The sequence below is a fragment of the Trachemys scripta genome, chromosome 8, assembly GCF_013100865.1.
Source record: "Trachemys scripta elegans isolate TJP31775 chromosome 8, CAS_Tse_1.0, whole genome shotgun sequence".
Lineage (NCBI taxonomy): Eukaryota > Metazoa > Chordata > Testudines > Emydidae > Trachemys > Trachemys scripta.
The window spans coordinates 80,483,076-80,504,002 of NC_048305.1; the positions used below are offsets into that span (position 1 = coordinate 80,483,076).

Here is a 20,927-nt window from a genome sequence, read left to right on the forward strand (position 1 = left end):
CCCCCCCCCCCCATCCTCTCTTTTGATTGTTGAAATATGGTAACCCTAGGCGAGGTGGGAGCCAGGGGGTGCATGGGGGCTGGAGCCCACATGCATCCACTGCAATCTGCAGGAACCCTCCGGGGGGGGGGGGGCGCTGGGACACAGGCTGGGCAGGAGGGGCTGGGGGACACGGCTGTTCCCCGCTAGCGCCGCCGCCACCGCCTTTGCAGGGCTGCTGCCCCCCTGCACCGTGCCAGCTCCTCCATGGCTGGGGCTTGCCGCCGCAAGTGGGACGCTTTGGCTCTCCGGTGCATCCGGAAGGCGGCTTCTCCCTGCCAAGCTGCTGCAGCGGTCCAAGCCTGACAAAGCCAGTGAGTGGACTCGGGGTGGGGGCCACCGGGGTGGGATGCGGAGGACTCGCGGGGGGGCTGTGCACCCTCCAGAGGAGTTTGGGGGGGGGGAGGTGGTAACCTGGTCTGGGGAGCAGCCCCTGGGCATGGCTGGCCCCTGAGGTCTATAAAGGCTCGTTGGGATTTGCCCCTCAATGAACAGATGTGCAAGGGGTATGTGTGGAAGTTTTGCCTAGGGCGCAAAATATCCTTGCACCGGCCCTGCCCAGGGGGTGCGTGCACCCCAGGTTAAGAACCAGTGCACTAAACTGATAAGATCTGCATTTTAATTTAATTTTAAATGAAGCTTCTTAAACATTTTAAAAAACGTGTTTACTTTACATACAACAATAGTTTATAGACTTATAGAGAGAGACCTTCTAAAAACGTTAAAATGTATTACCGGCACACGAAACCTTAAATTAGAGTGAATAAATGAAGACTCGGCACACCACTTCTGAAAGGTTGCCGACCCCTGCTTTAACATAATATCTCTTCAAATACTAGCTAACTTTTAAAAATTTCAAATATTTTATGGCTCTAGATTTTATAGCGAAGAAAATCTCTATTTGTTTAATTTACAGGTTGGTTAGAATAAATGCAGATTACCTTAATTTCTATTATGAGTTTCATTTTTGTATTATCCAGCTTTCTCTTTAGTTGATCAATTTCGTGCTGCACTGTTGTAATCTGGATGATTGTGGTGTTCTATGGGGAATAAACAAAAAGCTTTTATGCAGTTCAGCTATTCTCTATATATTTTTCTACCACAGTTATTGACCATAATCTCTCTCCCTCCCTCGCACCAGGACAGCAATCCTCTAAACTCTTCTTCCAAGCCTCCTTCAGTTTCTGACTTTCCCCCCACACCAAATGTCCTGTATTGTAGCAGTCTTCTCTCAAAAGGAGGGCAGCTCCCTCCAACAGTCAAGCCCTGCTGGCCTATGAGCAGGGGACACCCGCCTATGAGCAGGGGACACCTACAATTTTCCCAAGCCCTGTTACTCTGGGAGATGGATAATAGCACATTATTTTGCGATTGGTCTTCCCGACTGGACCCTGTATATGGTTAAAAAAAATATGAATGTTTCAATCTCACCCATGTAATGCCTTTGCTTTGTCTCAATCAGGACATTGATGGTGATCTGCTATATTCAAGAATAGTGTGGATTAAACAGAACACCACCTCTATAATGGCAGTATCATTTTTCAAAAATTAAATGGCTTAGTTATAACGACAGTGAGATTAGTGTTTTCAAAAGTATGGTCCAGATCCTTAGCTGCTGTAAATCAGCATAGCTTCCTAGAAGTCAATGTAGCTGAAGGGGATGTGTGTATTAGTCTTTTTTTGATGCTTTAGGCCTTTTAAAACCTCTATATATCCCAGCGGCTATATCTACATTACATGCCACTTGCAGCGTTGGGGAGGCAGCAGAGGGAGGGGGAGTCCTCGCTCCTCCCCCCTCCCTCCTGCCCGCGAAACGCCGCAAGCCAGCTGATTGCCTCGGGCAGGGGGGGAGGGCGCTGATCCGCGGGGTCTGCCAGCGGGGGGGGGGGGCTGTGGGGGGGGGGGGGGGCGGAGCATAGGGAGGCTGCCAGCTGTGGAAAAAGCAGGCAGCCAAACAATTTAAGAGTGGAGCATTGCACAACTTTAAATGAGCATGTTCCCTAATTGATCAGCAACGTAACAATGAAACAACGTTAACCGGGACAACTTAAAGTAAGGAGTTACTGTAATAGAAGTAACTGATAGAGCACATGCTTCTGTAATACTGGCAGTGCTACCCAGACAGAGAGCCATGCTTAATAATAATTACACGTATTGTGCTTTACAAGTATTTATCTCTTATAGCTTTCAGATGTGAACACAAAAACATCCACAAATACTTTGCCTGTTATTTTGGCTAGTCTAGTTTCAAATTAACTATCAGAGGGGCTTTTGCTATTTCCCTTGACAAATTATTCCACAATTAAGGAGATTTCACTGTCAGGAAGTTTTTCCTCAGTCTATCTGACCAGTTTAGTTACTCTTCCCTTAACTCTCACCAATTCCTTCTGCTAAGGTAGGTCTCAGAGCAACACACTATTTTCAAAGTGCAAGTGCACCAAAGGCATTTAGACCGAGATTACTATTTCCCTACTTCTTCAACACAGTAGGAAGTTTGTAATCTTTCTGCATGAACTTAAAGGATATTTGTGCTGAGTGTACACACAGAGCTATGGCTGTGCCGTTGCACACAAGCATTTGGAACATCTTTACACCAGCATACAAAGTGTGATACATATAATTCATTCATGAAAAATCTCTGTTATATTAAAAAAATACTAGTTTATACAAAACTAAACAAGTTGTTACCATGTGGAAAAGAAGTAAACTTTGTGTTCTTACATGCACTCTCATGCATTCATCCAGCATTCATGGAATACTGGGGTGTGCTATTTCCATGAAACACTCTGGGCAAACAAAGAGTAATTTGTAAGATCACCAGGGATGGTCCACACTTGGCCTATGCAAACAGATTGTCATATTATATGCAAATGAAAAATGGACTAATGCTCCTATTCTTGGTAAATGGTTTTCTAAACGAATTAAGCTTTTTTAGATAAAAAATCCCTAAAACAAACCTGGTCAATGGTGTACTCTGATTAAACTAGATGGGCTATGCTCACCTCTGAAGGACATATGACTGTTTCACAGATAAAGTCATTAACGACTTAGATATTGGCATAGAAAATACGCTTATTAAGTTTGCGGATGATACCAAACTAGGAGGGATTGCAACTGCATTGGAGGACAGGGTCATAAATCAAAATGATCTGGACAAATTGGAGAAATGGTCTGAGTTAAACAGGATGAAGTTTAACAAAGACAAATGCAAAGTGCTCCACTTAGGAAGAGAAAATCAGTTTCACACATACAGAATGGGAAGAGACTGTCTAGGAAGGAGTACGGCAGAAAGGGATCAAGGGGTTATAGTGGACCACAAGCTAAATATGAGTCAACAGTGTGATGCTGTGGCAAAAAAAGCAAACATGATTCTGGGATGTATTAACAGGTGTGTTGTGAGCAAGACACGAGAAGTCATTCTTCCACTCTACTCTGCTCTGGTTAGGCCTCAGCTGGAGTATCGTGTCCAGTTCTGGGCACCGCATTTCAAGAAAGATGTGGAAAATTGGAGAGGGTCCAGAGAAGAGTAACAAGAATGATTAAGTCTTGAGAACATGATCTATGAAGGAAGGCTGAAAGAATTGGGTTTGTTTAGTTTGGAAAAGAGAAGACTGAGAGGGGACATGATAGCAGTTTTCAGGTATCTAAAAGGGTGTCATAAGGAGGAGGGAGAAAACTTGTTCACCTTAGCCTCTAAGGATAGAACAAGAAGCAATGGGCTTAAACTGTAGCAAGGGAGGTTTAGGTTGGATATTAGGAAAAAGTTCCTGTCAGGGTGGTTAAACACTGGAATAAATTGCCTAGGGAGGTTGTGGAATCTCCATCTCTGAAGATATTTATGAGTAGGTTAGATAAATGTCTATCAGGGATGGTCTAGACAGTATTTGGTCCTGTCATGCGGGCAGGGGACTGGACTCAATGACCTCTCGAGGTCCCTTCCAGTCCTAGAATCTATGAATCTACGGAAACAATTACTAACGTTTGGAATCTCTCGATTATGGTGGTAAATTTGTTCTTACAATTTATACTCTATACAGAAGCCAAATTTCATGGAAAGAGAGAAAGGAATTGACAAATATGAACAAATGATATTACCTTGGCGTTTGCAATGTGTGTTAAATTGTTTGGCCGTTTCCTGATATCTCTGGCTTCCAGTTGCAACAGTAACTTTTGATAGTAAAGCTCTACATCTTGTCGCAGTTTATTTAAAATGTCCTCCAATGAAACTGTGGCTTTCTTAGTTTCAAAATATTTCTTTTTCCATGCATCACGAGCTACACAGGACAACAACATCTCTGTTTGTTCTTGATCAGGTTAATATACATAAATTAGGAATAATAATAATGAACAGCACACAGTACTTGTGTAGTGTGCTTCAACTTCAGTGGTTTAGACATGTACGAAAAATGTAGCATTGTTTTTTAAAATCAATGAATGTTTACCTAAACTAAACATTGCATTAACTATACAGTCACACCAGGATTAGCTGGACCCCAGCCAACTAAAATTAAAGGCTAGATCTGTCCTCTAAGGTTTGACTGAAGCTCCAGCAGGAACGCTGTAGGACCAGAGTTCCAGTCCTGTGGCGCTTTGCAGCGCTGCACGACTAAGCTGTACAAAAGAGAGCTAGGTTTGTAAAGTTTATTAGTTCTGCAGGTCCAGCGCTAAAGAGAACTAGGAGCATGTGTTATGCAGAGCCGGGGAACGCCACAGGTCCAGAGTTCTTGAGCAGAATTCAGGGGTGGATGCAGCCTCCTGACTCAGTGGGTGCAATATGGTGTCGTCAAGGCGGGACACTGACCATCAGCAGGAGCACTCTCTGCCCTAGTACTGCAACCCTAATTCCAGCCAGGTGCAAAGGGAAGGGCAGTGGGGAGGATGGAATTGTCTGGAGAACAAGCCTACCCTATCCCTGCAGCAGCAACTCCTGTCCTGCAGGGCTGGGCCTGGCTCCCAGCACTGGGCAATGTCACCTGGTACACAGGGTTGTAGTTCCACTCAGGTTTGGCACCCAATGTTATGATTTTGTGTGGGGCAAATGACCCCCATAAGCTCATGCTAAAGCTGTCCCTGGCAGAATGCCTAAGATTAATAGAAAACTTTTTGCAAACATTATTTACCTTAAAGTAACTGAGGGTATTTTAGATGTGTTGTCTACATATAGTCCACTCTGGGGGCTAGAGTCACAAAAGGACTTAGGTACCTAAGTGCCAGGTTAAGTGCCTACATCCTAGAATCAGGCCCCACTGGGGTGCACAAAACCCCTGCTCTACTGATGTCAAATCCTGAAGTCACCTAAACGCATTTGGCACCTACATTTTTGCAGTAAAAGGTCCCTAGCAGCCTATGTGCTACAGCCTCATTCTAGGTGTCCACATGTCTAAGCTCCAGTGTGATGCATGAATGAGGGGAAGCTAGGGGGTCCTCTGCCTAACTCACCTGCAGGGACAATCCAGTAAGCGGGCTCAGAGGACATCCATCAGATTGGGCCCCCACAGGCCAGTTCACACAAACTGGCTGGGGAAGGAGGAACTCCCTTCCACATAGCTTTTTGCACAATAGGGTATTCACTGGGGTTGTGGGAGATCCCCCAAGTATCCCTTCTACCTGAGAAAAAGAAGGAATTTGAACACATCTACTACTTCTCAGGTGAGTGCCCTAAGTGGACGTGTGTGTTGGGTGGGAGGGGGAGGGCTCCCTCCATTTCATTGGAGCAGGAGAACTGGATTTTGGGTTTCCCCATCTCCTTGATAAATGCACCGGCCACAAGCATCAGACTCATACTTTCTTTCTCGTTGGTCCAATGACGCTTTCATTATTTTTCACAGTGGAATGTTTCAACAGGAGAGGCTGAGGAACCCCCCCACATCAGTATAGTCTCTAGCCCAATGTTTAGGCCACCTCCTCCAACAAGTAGTAGATTCCCTATTCAAATCCTTTCTTTCATTGCAGGTGAAGGGGGACTTGAGGTGGGTTTCTCCCATAAGCCAGGTAATCTAATGCCAAGAGGGGGTTTGAACTCAAGAATCCCAAGCAGATGGAAGTGCTTCCCTGAAGTCTGGACTTAGATGTGAAACTCCCTGAGAGAAGTGGGGCTTAGGACATATCCCTCATCTTGGCAGCTCTCATTGGCTAGCTTAGGCAGGGAGCCACCTAGCATGTTGGCTTTTGTGAATCCCATTCTAAGGTGCCTATCTAGCCCCATTCATTGTATAGGAAGCATAGGTAACTCACTCAGGCTTTGTGAATCCCAGTGATTTTCTAGGCACCTAAAAGTTGGGAGCAGGTGTTTGATGTCGACCATTTCCACACCTACACTCTCTTTGTGAATCTAGCAGTCCATGAGTTGCATGTGCTTTATGCGTTCAGGATTGGACTCTTTTGCCCAACAGTGTTTGTTGGCCTGTGCATGCCCCCTTTAGTTCTCTTTAACTAAAAAGAAAAGTTTTGATACGTCCAGGGAGTAAAGCCTTTTCTTATTATCATTAGAAAGGGGTTTCAGGGAGAAAACAGGTATGTAAATACAGTAGTCCAGTTTAAGTGAAAATCTGAAACTATGTTAGGAACAAATTTTGGCTGGGGTTTAAAGGAGACCTTAACCTTATCAAAACTATAACTACCTGCACCAAGAGGTTGCTAGCAATAGCTATGTGGCACCATCTCGTCTGAGTTTCCACACTGTCCTCAGAATTAGAGGAATCAGTGGATAGATGTAAGTCAGCCCAGGAGATGAGCTGAGGAAAAGTGTCCGATAGAGATCCTGGACTCAGACTCCCTTCTGAAATAAAAGGTATGGCATTTCTTGTTTGACTCCATGGCAAACAAGTCTATGGTTGGGTGATCCCATTTGTGAAAGATCTGTGATGGACTGAATACTTTATGGACCATTCATCGTTAAAGGACGAGTGTCTGCTCACGTGACCTGCTAAGATATTAATCCTGGAAGGTGAATGGCTGTCAGGGCAATCTGATGTCAGATGCACCAGTTCCATATGTGAACAGCTCCCTGGCATATTGGAAATGATCTGTTCCTCCTTGTCTGTTTACATAAAACATCGCCAAGATGTTTGTCATGCCTGTATTGTTTTACCATGGATTAGAGGATGGAATGTCATATACGCTAAACAAATTTTTCTCAGTTCTAAGATATTTTGGAAAGATGAGACTTGTCTCTTGGCCATAGTCCCTGAGTCTGATGTTGATTCAAGTGCACTCCCCATCTGAGGTTGGAAGCATCCATTACTAGCATTACTGTGGATAGAGGAGAAGAAAGTTGAGCATTTCTGCATACTTGAATAGGATCCTTCCACCAATCTCGTGATAATAGGACCTCCTGAGGTATCTGCACTGCCATATCTATGTGGTGTTTGCTTGATAGGTAGCTGGACTTCAACTAGCCTTGAATACAACAAGGCATGAGGAGTGACAAACATGCACAATGCATGTAATCTAGCATTCTTAGACATTCCTGTACTGTTGTCTGAGGATTGCTCTGTGACTGACTCATAAGCTCTGCCACAACTTCACAGTTAATGGACAGTAAGTATGCTGTTGTGCTCCTACAAATTCCGTCTTTTGGAAAGGTCAGGTGATTTCTTCTTGCTTACCCTGACCCCTGGTGTGGCAAAGAGTGCAAGGATATAATGGATGTTGTCTGAGACCTGCTAAGGAGAGGTTCCTTAAATGAGCCAGTCTTTGAGGTAAGGTAAACATGAATACTCTGTAATCTTAAAAATGCCTACCACAAGGCACTTGGTGAAAACTCTTGGGGCTGTTGACAACTGGAATGGCAGGACTCTACTGGAAACGTGAAGTCCCTAGTATGAAAAACCAACCAGGCCTGTGGAGGACCGTTGGCTCTATGACTGGGGGAAACCAGCCCAACAGAAGTTGAAGTTTTCAGTTGTCCACTGAGACTTTTGTATAATGTAGGTTGCAGGTTACTGTATATTGTCGTTTCTCCATAGATCAGTCAGGTATCTGTGCTATTTAACTATTCTGGGCAGTGACACTCAACATATGGCTGTAGAGATGCATGTGACTCATTAAGGTTCCCTGTGTGGTTCTCATAGAATCCATAGATTTGTCCAGAGCTCTTTTCATTCTGCCTGACACCTCTGAAATGGAGCATTACTATATTGCAGGGGTCAGCAAACTTTCAGAAGTGGTGTGCCGAGTCTTCATTTATTCACTCTAAATTAAGGTTTCGCGTGCTAGTAATACATTTTAACATTTTTAGAAGGTCTCTTTCTATAAGTCTATAATATATAACTAAACTATTGTTGTATGTAAAGTAAATAAGGTTTTTAAAATGTTTAAGAAGCTTCATTTAAAATTAAATTAAAATGCAGAGCCCCTTGGACCGGTAGCCAGGACCCGGGCAGTGTGAGTGCCACTGAAAATCAGCTCGCATGCCGCCTTTGGCAAGCTTGCCATAGGTTGTCTACCCCTGCTATATTGCTTGTTTTCCCCTAAGGTACTTACCATATTTTTGTCTTGAGAATTAATTTATCATTTAAACAATTGAAAGGGAAAAGAATTAAGATGTTCTATGTGTACAAGCACAAAAGAAAGCATGGGCCCTGCCCAAGGAGCAGATCTGGTTTTCAGAGAAGTTTGTGTTCTGTACACATTTTGTTTCTATAGGTTTTATCTGTTATTATAGAAAAATAAGTTTTGTCACCAGTTATTTCATGGAATAAAATAGAGGTGTATCTGGGTGCCGCTAATAATTGTATGTGTCGTAGTAGACAAGTTTTCTATCATGCCCTCATTTACCATTCCTAAAAACAGCACTTTGGAACTCATTGTGAGCTTGGTACCATGATGTGGTTTATGGATGCCTTCTGAATACTGTACTTCTACAAGTAACATAACAGTGCTATGGTTCATTCTATCCAGGGACATAGATATTTATGGGAGTACTACTGAGCATCAATGGGAGCAGACATTTTAGTCCTCAACCTCTCTACCATACTTAGTCATACAAATGAGCCTTTTGAGAGGTATTGTTTATCCAGCTGCTATCTCTGTAATTAAGCATATACTATAGCACTACATAGACACAGGCAGATAAAAAGTTTCACATTTACTTTCACACAGTTATGATACAATTGAAAAACATACCATGATATCTCCTCAGCTTATTCTGTTCAAGCAAACCTTTGGCTTTTTTAACCAGTTCCTCTCTAGTTCTTTCCATGTGCCTTCTTTCTGCCTTCATCTGTTTCAGTTGTTCAACCATCTTGCTTTCTAAAGAAATTACAACCTACACTTAGTAAAGTTCTGGGTGCTAAAAGTGGAAAAGGCCAGCCATAGTTATGTCTCAGTGAAGTGCATGTACCATAAAGCATGCCCAACTTTTTCAGTTTGCGTCCCTTGCAGGAACACAGAGTAGGGATTCCCACAGTCCAGTATACTATCTCTAACACTGGCCACTACTTGATGCTTCAGAAAAGGGTTATATAAATGCAGAATGCACCCAGTCATTTATAAACGCACAAATGAATTAGAACTAATATCCATATTAAATGCATATACATCACTAAAACTATATTTAAAAGGGAAGGCACAGGAAACACATTACATGTGTAGAAAACTGCTGCCAGATACCCAAAAACTCAAGAGGGCTATTTCCTGCTGAAAGCATTTTGCTAAATATACTGCAACAAAATGGTTAGTTAGTGACTAGGGGCTAGATTCAGAAAGGGGACTTAGGCACCAAACTGCCTTTTTAGGCACCTAAGTCCAACATTTAGATGCCAGGGGCATTCACAGAACCACTGCCCAGCTGCCACCTAATCCTATAGATGCCTAAGTTTCCACTCTTATAATCCCCTAAGTGTCTTGGGGCACGTGCAAAGCCATCTACATTCTGATGGTGCTGAGCAGTTCAGCTCCTAGCTCACACCTGAGCACCAGGGAGATTCATGGACTAGGCATTCCCCTGCCTATCTCAGCTGTCGGGTGTGATCTGGTACACAGTGCCGACTCCAGGAGTGCTCCATAAATTATAAATTCACCTTTTTAAAAACATTCACATCTTGAATAAAGGTTCAATTCCTTGTAATTTCTTGGAAGCATATACTTACTCTCTGTCTGAAATATGGGAACTTGAGATCTGTTTATAGAAAGAGACGGTGGAGGAGGAGGAGAAATGTATTGACTTGAATACTCAAGACGATTTATGTTATTCTTATCTGTCTAGAGGCAAATAAAAAGTATATAAATGCATAATATTCACCCTTGAATACTTGTACTGTATTTGGAGAAACATTTCTAATTAATTTAATATGCACAAGGGGCCAAACTCAGCCATCTCCTTAATCTACGCTGCCCAGTAAGAATGCACGGGTGAATGGGAGGTCTGACTTTGACTTAGCTTTCTTTTTGTGTGTCATCAAAATAAATGTTTACTAAGCTCCAGTCAGGCAGACCTCTGCAAACCAAAAGAAAGCAGTAGGGTTGCAGAGGTAAATCTGATGGCAGAATTTAGCCTAAAGAACTTTAATTTCTGGTGATGATGCATGAGAAGAAAATAACCTAGCTTCTTTCTCAAATCCAGGTTGAATTTTAGGGCTGATAGAAAAACATCTTTTTAGTTGTAAACTGAGAACATTTTATATAGAAATCACTGAGGTACAAGAAGCTCCACAATGCCAATTTTATAGAATCACATTTCAGAGTAAGCTGAACATTAACATTTTACATAACTTTTATGAGATTTCCATTTCTCTTATACATTTCTAAGAGTTATCCTTCGATACTGTAATGAATCTTTCACTATCCCTGAGAAATGTATTGAATTCAAAGATTTGTGGTAATCTTTTTTATTATGTAGCTTTCTTCTCATCGAGTGATAAATATATTTATGTGTGGTTATCTTTTATCATTAATAAAATTTAAAAAAGAATGTAAATATGTGTATTCACACAGACTGTCTGTATAATTTATGATAGTATAAAAATAACTTGTACTAAAAGTACCTCTTCATAGACAATCCAGCTGGTGTGAGGTTCCTTCTGACAACTAACAATCATTTCCTTTAAAAAAAACCCAGAACTTTAAACTGCTGTAAAATAGAGCTGGTGTGAAAATAAATTTTAAAAAAAGTGGGAAAAATTGTAAAAATGTGTGTCAAATATTGAAATTTTAATTTTTTTTCCAGCCAGCTCTACTCTAAGTATAGCAGAAGTCATAAGAGCAGCCTTTGTGTTGTCCAATTCCTTTCATAAGATTATACAAAAGTAATTCAACTAACAATCAAAACTCACATCACTGCAGAGGGCCCACGTGAGCTCTAATTTCCGAGTTTAAGTGGTACTCAGGACCTCAGATGTGTCTTCTGCACAGTTTTAAAGATGCTCTAATTTTGGCTTTATAGATATACTATACCTGTTGTTTTCAGAAATCTCAACATACGTGGTTTTTTATATTATACTTCAATGGCATTTGTACTTGAATGAGGACTTCAAGATATTGCCAGTAGAAAATGGATACTAATTACTAAAAAGCAGCCAATGTCAATAAATCTATATTTATGGTTGGTAATGAGCAGGACCAAACTCAGTTAAGATTTAAAAAATATTATAATAACTAGTAAATGTAGTCTCTATTAAATGAAACAAGCTGCTAGTCACTGTAATGCCTGCTTTTGAGGGGTTCATTGATTGTTATTTTTCATTTGCAAATTTGTTTCAGAGCAGAATCAACTTTTTTCAATTATACTGAAACCTACATTTGAATAGTGCATCTTCGTAAACTGAGCCAGCTGTACTGAAAAGGAATGGATCTATTTCTTTATACTACCACTAATATTTTATCTTTGAAAACATACCTTATCATCCTGTTTGATACCAATATCAGTCACAGATTCTCTAATTCCAGACTGCTGAGGGCTGAAGATAAAATCAAAGTACCAAGTAAAAATTAACTTAAAAACATAAATTTGTCTTAAATTTAATTCGTGTATATTTTTCTCCTCCGTTTCAGTTAATAGAAGTATTTAAAGCAGTTTCCATTAATGAAATATTTTGTCAGTAGAACTACTCACTATAATTACCTTTTCTTATTGTGCAAATATTCCTTGTCTCCATCTTCCAATGATTCTGGAATACCGGAATCCCCTGTAGTGTTTCTTCCCATCCTGATAGCTTTTAGATTGCCGCTATTTTCCACAGTTTCAGCCACCACCATAGGGATTTCTTCTACAGCAAAGTACAGAATATTTAGGCAACATATACAATATTCAAGGGTCCCTTTGGACTTTACTAATGGCCCACCAAAAGAACCAAGTTAAAAACAGATCTTGTTAGCATCATTAAGAAAAACTGGAAAGCTCACTGTTTTGCTTTAGGGAAAATAAAATGAAACTGTCAACTACACTACATACAATATTATTTTGAACATTTCCTGATTTTTCATTTGAAAAAAGATAATCCAGTAATTTATATTTCCAGTGTCTGACTTCAAAGGCAGATTCTGATTTTGTCTAAATCAAATCTGTATTGTCTCAATGTTATTAAAATGAGTGGCAATTACACTAAGATACAATGTTCAAAATGAAAATATTGATTCAGAGGATGCACTCCTTTCAGATAAAATACAATCTTATATCTTTGTATAATTAATCTTAGAGTTTTTGAAAACATGAAAATGTGCAACATTAAAAGAGGGATTGGATTCTCTGAACCATCATTTTTTCCCATTGTAAAACAGAAGTTTGGCTAAAACTTTGATAAATATCCAAACCACTGGGTGCTAATCCAAATTGCTGGACATCCAGGGGGTTGCCTAAATTAACATAATTAATAGTACCAGTGCACTTGAAAACTTGGAATATTATTGCATCTAGTGGTTTCTCAGTAGAAGTTTTATCAGATAATGCTAAGGTAGGACAATGTAAGGTTTTTATATTTGACTGTAAAACTTTTTATTCAGATTTTGAATATTGTATTAATGATGTAATTTAAAACTGTAATTCTATCAGAATGGATGCTGAACAAAGAATTAATTAGTACTTTCTTTATTATATCTTCTTCAGAAATGAAAGACAAGAAGATGGTCATAGGCAAGCTACTAACGTTACATCAGTTGTCACTTACAATCCAACTATACCCATTTAATCAATTATTTCCTTTTAATCAGGTAGTAGAGTAAGGTAATAGACCATTCTGAAGAGACTACTATAAATATTGGCTTCCAGTACTCAGCAACCATCCAGTGTTAGATGAAAATGTGTAGCTGACAGATCTCTTTCAAAAAAACATTTTCAATTCTGGCATATAACTGTTAGCTTTATTTTTGCTCTAATCCCACCCACACCTTTGTACTATTTCCATTACAGTCTATTCAGGGAAAATGTTCAGCTCTCAGTTTTAGGAGTCAAACTCTTTAATATTGTAAAAGCAAATTAAAATTCTACTTTGTGGGAGGACAGTAGAAATATTTTCCTTTTCTGAGTGCTACGAGCATGGCTAAATGTAAATTGCAGTAGATATGGTTAACAATGAAAAATGAAGTGAATGAAATTACTTTCCCCATTATCGTATTCTAGTTCAGATTCTCGATAAATGATTTTAATAATTTATTGCTCCTGATTATCATATGGAAATAAAGTCTTTTCATGCAAAAATCCACTGAGCATGTGAAGTATTTCCCTGTATCAGTAGACAGGGATGAAGGAAGGCTCAGCCAGGATAAACTGTAGTTGCAGATTTCTGAAAGTTTTTTTCTGGGAGAATCTTAAAAGGCTTTCATTTTAAAGTGTAAAATAGCTCAATAAAGCAGCTGTCTATAGATTAATTGCTCAACCACTTTATTTATTTATTATATAATAAGCCTTGATATCACAGGTTAAAAATTTTGGGTCCCATCTTTCAATTATTAGGCAAAACTTCTATTGAGGTCAACTGGTGTTTAGACTGTGTAATTTGGGCCTGATCCAGAACCCATTAACACCCATATCTTTTAGATCTTTAGACCTTTTCTGTGAATGACATTGGCAAACAATAACTAAAATCTCACTATGTATTTGACAAGGTACATGAGGAAACATCTATTCACTGTGGAAATTAAGATATTAGTGTACCCACAAAATTATATTTGTAAGTCAAAATTTTGAAAGTCAGCTGTCTAAAATTAGGCTCCTAAATCTATAAGGCATCTGAATAAAATATTTTGATTTTCAGGGATACTGAATAGCTACACTGAACTCTTTGGGTGTTGCAGGTGCAATGGATTTAAGAGCCTAATTTTAGGAATTTATATTGAAAATGTTGAGGAAATCATATCAGTCAAATGGAGAACAGGAAATACATATGTGTGAAGGAAAAATGGGACAATTGGACCTTTTGTATTGACATATTGACATATCTATTTCATGCCATAGATTAATAAGGATAGACCATTACAGTGGGAGGCATATGGTGTAAAAATTATGGATGAAATCCTGGCCTCACTGAAGACAATAGGAGATTTGCTGTTGACTTCAACGAAATCAGGATTTTAGTTATGGATTGTAATAAAAGTTTACATTTACTATCTGAAGGGTCTAGTATATCTGGTTAAATGATAAATTCCAGATGGGAAAGAAAACTTTCTTAAACTTAAATTAAGATTGTAAACATCTATTAATTACTTAAGGGAACATTTTGGTTCAATCAAAAAAAAAACTAGTCTTGAAATTAACCTAGAAAATCTGAAAAACATGGAAACTTGCCTCCCAATGTCTTCCTCTCAAACACTAACAGATTAAAGCAAATTCAGAGTTTCTAAACCAAACCATTTTGGAATTACGATGAACTAAACAAATTCAAGAAAATGTTCAAGAAATAAGCTCACTTCATTTTTTCAACCTTATTTCCCAAAGGCCTTTTCCATTTTGCTTCAAACTTTCCAGAAAAATTCTACCCCAGCATAAAACAATGGCTGCAAAATTTCAGGTAGATTTTGAGGAAAATAGGAAAGCGGAAGTCAAAGTGTTTTTTATAACAGAACTTTTTTAACTACTATTTTTTAACAATAACATTTAGAGTTTATGCTGAAATTCCATTAATTTACATAACTGGGCCTTACATAACTGGACCTATATATTGCAAGAGTTTCAAAACAGTGGATGCAGTTAGAGCATTTTACTGTGCCTTTGGCACAACAGGGTGAGGTGAAGAAAAGAATTGCATTTGTTTGCTTTTGTAATTCCAAATCATTCTTATAACACTGTTTGAACAGTTTTTATAGTGAAATTAGAGATTTTTTTATTCTTGTTTAGCTTTATATGCCCCCTTTCTAAAAAGCAGCCTTAAAGAGAAGATGACTAGATTAATCATACCTTTTCTTCCAGGGGGAATGTGATTTTCCTGAGTCTCATTGTTCTTGGCTTGTTCAGTGCTCTGTTTTACATGATGACCTGAAATAGTCCCTTTGTCTTTTTGACTCCACCTACGTGTATTAGATTCTTTCTGATCCTGGCTTAGATGATTTTTCTGAGCACTTTCCAAAGATGTAGGATTTTTTCCAGACTCCCACTTTGTGGGATTTAAACTACTTGGTATGCGAAGAGATCCATTGGATCCAATTTGGTCTGCATTACAATTGATCAGTTTTACATGGGAAAAGAAATACACAATTTTAAATGTGCCCTTTAAAATGTTAATAATCATACATTTTATTTTCTTCAGAGTCCAATAGCTGAAGACCTTTGAAAGCCTTAGTAAATGAAAACAAATTAAAAGTGATATTCACAAAAGAGCAACACATCCAAAATATGTCTCAGAGCAAAGCAGTAAGGAATAAGTATAACCAGACCACATACACAAAATTAAAAGGAAACAAACAGATTTTGAGCTTTCCCCTAGATGACACCAATGACAGAAAGAGAGAATTTCAGGGTTATACAGGCCCCTCAAAAGAAATGTCCCTGCTTCCTAAACTCAGTGCTCTCAGTGGAGTTCATGGTCACATTACAGAATCTCAGACCATACAGATATTGGTGATAAACAACAGGTCAAGGACCAAGGCTATAAAACATCAGAGGACTTACTGGTTGTACACCTTGCCAAGTTTGCATATTACATCAGTTTCAGATCTTGTGACATTTGTTTTACCAACCATGCTGCCTATGCAAGAGAGGCTCTCAATGAGAACCTGGGGATGGAAAATAGGTGGCACAAATTACACACCTGCTGGATTTCTCAGGCTGCCAATTCAACCCCGGCACATCCCAGGGAAAATATCCCTCTCCTGCTTCCAACCAATTGTCATTTCCCTAATTTGAGCCTTCTCAGAGAAGAAAATGGGATTGTGCTTGTGATGCTGACAGACCAGCTCAAATCAAAGCCATAGGCCAATTCACTTGTGTGTGAATATCAAATAAATGTTACGTGGGCTAGGAGGAATAGGACAGTTAACTTGTGTGTGGGTATAAAAAAAATGTTAATGTTATTGTCTTCACTTATTTGTAACCTGTTGAATGCCATCGCATTACATTATGTATATCCCTGTTCTTAATTAAGCCTAGATCAAAAGTGTATGTTAGTATTAAGATGGGAATTTACTTGATGAAAACTAATGAAGGATTGTTTCTGGCTGTCACAATGTGTTTACATTACATTTATCCGTCACACAAGATTGGAGACTTGGAAATATAAAAGATTGCTAACTTCAAAGCATGGGTCATTTTGTTTGACAATGCATATTCACAGACTCTGTTTATGTTTAATCAACAAAGGCAGAGCCCATGCTGCAAATGATTATGGCTGCCAGATTGCCTTTCCTGAAAAGGTGCTGTAAGAATGGATCCAGGTATTGATCCTGTATCTAGGGTTGTCAAGCGTCTGGTTTTCGACCGTAATGCCCGGTTGAAAAGCGACCCTGGCGGCTGCGGTCAGCACTTCTGACCAAGCCATTAAAAGTACGGTTGGTGGTGCAATGGGGCTAAGGCAGACTCCTTTCCTGCCCTGGCTCCACGCAGCTCCTGGAAGTGACCGGCATGTTGCTGCAGCTCCCAGGCATAGGTGCGATCAGGGAAGCTCTGCACACCACTTCCAACCCCGACGGCTACCTCTGCAGCTCCCATTGGCTGCGAACTGGCCGGACATGGTGGCTGCCTCCAGAAGCAGCACGGAGCCAGGGCAGGCAGGGACTATGCCTTAAGCCCTGCTACGCCATCAACCAGGAGCCGCCTGAGGTAAGCGCCACCCAGCTGGAGCCTGCACCCAGCTGGAATCCCCTCCCTCACCCTAACTCCCTCCCTGACCCTGCACCCCAACCCTTGCCCCAGGTCAGAACCCCCTCCCACACCCAAAAACCCTCCCAGAGTTCGCACCCTGCCCTCCAACTCTCTACCCCATGACTCCATGGTAAGACTAATATAGTGATCCAGGCATGCACATATGTTACTGGCTTGGTGAAATCTAATTAAAGATATACCACCAGTTTGGGGTGTCTGCCCTGTTTTCTGACAGTCTGACCTGAAATTGGCACTCACGGTTGTGAACCACTTCAGATAGCATGACATTTCTTTTTTTTTTTTTTTTTTGAGCTTCCTTATAAAATATAAAGGCCTGAAACAGCAAAAGAAACATCAAGTCTGATCTTCTCTAGCTTTGATGGAGAACATGTTGGAGGTATCTCATGTATTTTGTGAGGTTTCTCAGCCCTTAACTCAAAGGGCTGTGTGTTAAATATTTGAAAGAGATCTTTTCTTCCCTCCTTTTGTAGAGTATTTTGGTTTAAGTGTGCGTTACCACCAAAACAAACAACAAAGTTTTAAATCTCAATTAATCAAGTTTTAATGGCATGACCTCCCTGATGTCATAACCACACCAGTTCTCCAGCTGTCCACAATCTCTCCCAGAGAAGAAAAAAACCTGTATTGTAATGTAAAAATTAATCTAAAAAAAACAACATTAAAGAAATACAACAAAAAATCACCCTTTCAGGCCTACTTTGTGCATTCTAATCAGGCAAAAAAGAGCAGAAATCCATTTCCCTTCTTTTACAAGTCAATCTGAACAACAACAAAAATCACCAAATGCGAAGTACAAAGAAGTAAATTATTTGACCGTTAGTATAGTATAGTTAGGTGAAGGAAATGGCTTCGTCTTCAGATCTGAATTTGATCATTTAAGTCAGTCTTCTTCTAACATTATTTCAACAGGTTTGGATTTGTTTGGGTTTTTATAGTGTAATTGGCCATTTTCTTTTTCAGTTCCTGTTTAGGTCTGTACCAAAGCATCTCATTCTCCCTTCCCCGTACTAGTTAAATCTTACCTTTCCTTCTATGTGGAATCTGTTTTTCCCAAGTCCTGTTGTTCAGGTTTTGTTCAGGTTTTATGTGCAAAACTGAAATCATTTCTTTTTCTGTCTCACTCCATCCTAAAGAACTAGAATCTTCCTGATTCTGCATGAGAGTATTTTTCTGTGGACTTTCTAGAAATGTTGGACTTTTTTCACGCTCTTTCTTTGGAAGATTTAAAGTACTTGGTCCATGGGGAGACCTATGGGATTCTGCATTAAAGTGCTGTGTATCTGGAGTTGCTGATGATGAATAAGCAATTTCTAAGTGGTCCACTCCAGGGAGCAAATATAATTCGGGATGAAGTGCCTAAAACATACCATATATTAATTAGACAAGGAAGAAATAATTGACATGAAGTGCACACTTGAAATGATAACTTGAAAATTATATGATACGTACATGTGGGGGAGCAAATAACTTGAGCTTCAGTTCTGTTTCTTGCTTTGCCTTCACCTTGGAACATAAAAAAGCAAGTAAAATCAACAAAATACTTCTGTAAAAGGAATGCGGCATACCATTCCATTTGTATGTTATTTTCTTTGTAAGTTTCATATGATAAATTACATTTATTACTCTAGCACTTTGGGTGGGAAGAACATAGACGACAATTCTCTGTTTTCTGACATGACATCTATTCATTTGTACTTTTGTCAGACTCCAAATGTGTGCTATAATCAGCTGAACAGGAGTGTGTGTGTATTTATATAAATATCTTCACCCCCTTACGCTTTCACTTAGGGCTCAAAGGACCTGAGCCAATTCCCAGCTGAAATCAGTGGAAAGACTCCCTGTTGACTTCATTAGGAGTTGGATTAGGCCCAGTCTGAACAGGAAGTGTGTGTTAAGTAACATGCTTCTCTCAATTCAATTGTTAAAACAAATATTTTAATGTAGAAAAAGAATCCACTGACTCTCCTGCTGACTTCTATTGTGCTTAAGGAATTTTTTATTAGTTGTCTTGATATCTTTGGCTACATCCTTTTCAGATTTTTTTCACTTAGTCCTTTTAATATACAAAATCTCAGGTGATCAATGCATATTTAAGAGTATATTTGAAATCAGTGTGTCTTATAGAGAATAAGAAATCTGAACTTCTATTTAACCCTGTCTTTAACCAATGAAATAAATTAAATTAAACTAAATATAGGACAAAATTCTGTTCTCAGTTACTCAAAGGCAATAACATCGATTTCACTGTCTACAGTCAAATTATTAAAAAAAAAAAAAAAGTGAACATGTTTTCCTAATTCAAATGTTTTCCTAATTCAAATTCCCCTTACTTTGTAAGAAAGGTGCAGCTCTTGGAATAGCTTACATTGTTACTGTTGTGAAACAGCAGAACTGAAAAACTCAGCAAATATTTGATCACAGAGATATAAATACAAGAGGTTACCATGACCCCAAACAAACAGGAAGATTATACCAACTGCATACGACTACTTTAAAATTCACAAGATTAAAACAATATTTACAGCTTGGTGCTAAAAATGTCCAGTTATCTATGCTAGGATATTTTAATTTTCTAATTATTAAAGAAAAAATACTTTATTAAATATCTGACAATCTCAGTAGAGCAGGGTAAAAACTTCTCTGTTTTGCTTTTTAATGGGAGAAAAAGTATAAAATGTTGTCTAATATCCAGTTTCAAAAAAATGCAAAAGAAGAAATCTAGAGAAAATGCAGAAATAACTTACCACTGCTAGCTTTTTCCCTATATGTTTCAGAAATATAAACTTATCTGCAACAGCATCTTCACCCAGGAAGTCTCCAAGCTGCTCCCGCAGTGCTCTCAATGTGACATGACGAGGCACCCTAGAACACCATTATTCATTATTACAGTTATAAGAAATGATGATGGCTATTTAGTTTGCAATGTGAGACTGTGCCTGAAATGTTGCATTTCCAGATCAGACAGGCTTAGTGTTTCAAAGTCATGATGGTGCATCACAATATGATGATACTGTGAATCAAATGCGATTACAACACCACCTGAGAATTGTTCACATCTCAGTTATCCATACAAAAAGCAAAGGGGCAGGACCTGCAATTTGAAAAAGGTGCGGGGAACACTTTTGCTTGTCTGACACTAGAAGACAAAATTACTGGGAACTACAATGAGGGTATCTGTGCAAAAGACAGAGCTTTCTTGGTGGCAGGCCCAAAACTGCAGAATCAATTCCCCTAGGAACTAAGGAGTATCACAGATGCTCTCTAAATGCAAAGTGCATCTTGCCTTCTCTAATAGAAACATATAGGAATGTGTGTGCACATGCATATGTGTTATTAAACAAAATACTCCACAGCACATATTTCTTCCCCAGAGAAGGATGAGAGAACAACAATATGTGATAGATGTTAATCATGTTAGTGGACAAATTGGGAGAAAGACCAGAGAGCAACAAAAATGATTAATGGTCAAGAAAATATGGCCTACAGAAAAAGATTGAAAAATTGGGTTTATTTAATCTGGAGAAGAGAAGATTCAGCGAGGACATGGTAACAGTCTTTAAGTATGTAAAAGACTGTTATAAAGAGGAAGGTGATAAAATGTTCTTCACTGAAGACAGGACAAGAAGTAATGGGCTTAAAC

General features: G+C 39.3%; 1 protein-coding gene across 1 annotated transcript in view; it reads right to left on the reverse strand.

The window, feature by feature from the left end:
- The window catches only part of SPATA1 (spermatogenesis associated 1), a 33,870-nt gene that overhangs the window by 5,262 nt on the left and 7,681 nt on the right, over positions 1 to 20,927 (reverse strand). The window contains exons 4-13 of the mRNA XM_034779888.1: positions 20,032 to 20,149; positions 18,737 to 18,790; positions 18,310 to 18,643; positions 15,368 to 15,619; positions 12,101 to 12,245; positions 11,876 to 11,936; positions 10,131 to 10,242; positions 9,166 to 9,291; positions 4,135 to 4,313; positions 981 to 1,079 (exon numbers count right to left, since the gene is read on the reverse strand). Coding sequence (XP_034635779.1) covers positions 981 to 1,079; positions 4,135 to 4,313; positions 9,166 to 9,291; positions 10,131 to 10,242; positions 11,876 to 11,936; positions 12,101 to 12,245; positions 15,368 to 15,619; positions 18,310 to 18,643; positions 18,737 to 18,790; positions 20,032 to 20,149 — 1,480 coding nt within the window. The remainder of the gene's footprint in view (positions 1 to 980; positions 1,080 to 4,134; positions 4,314 to 9,165; positions 9,292 to 10,130; positions 10,243 to 11,875; positions 11,937 to 12,100; positions 12,246 to 15,367; positions 15,620 to 18,309; positions 18,644 to 18,736; positions 18,791 to 20,031; positions 20,150 to 20,927) is intronic.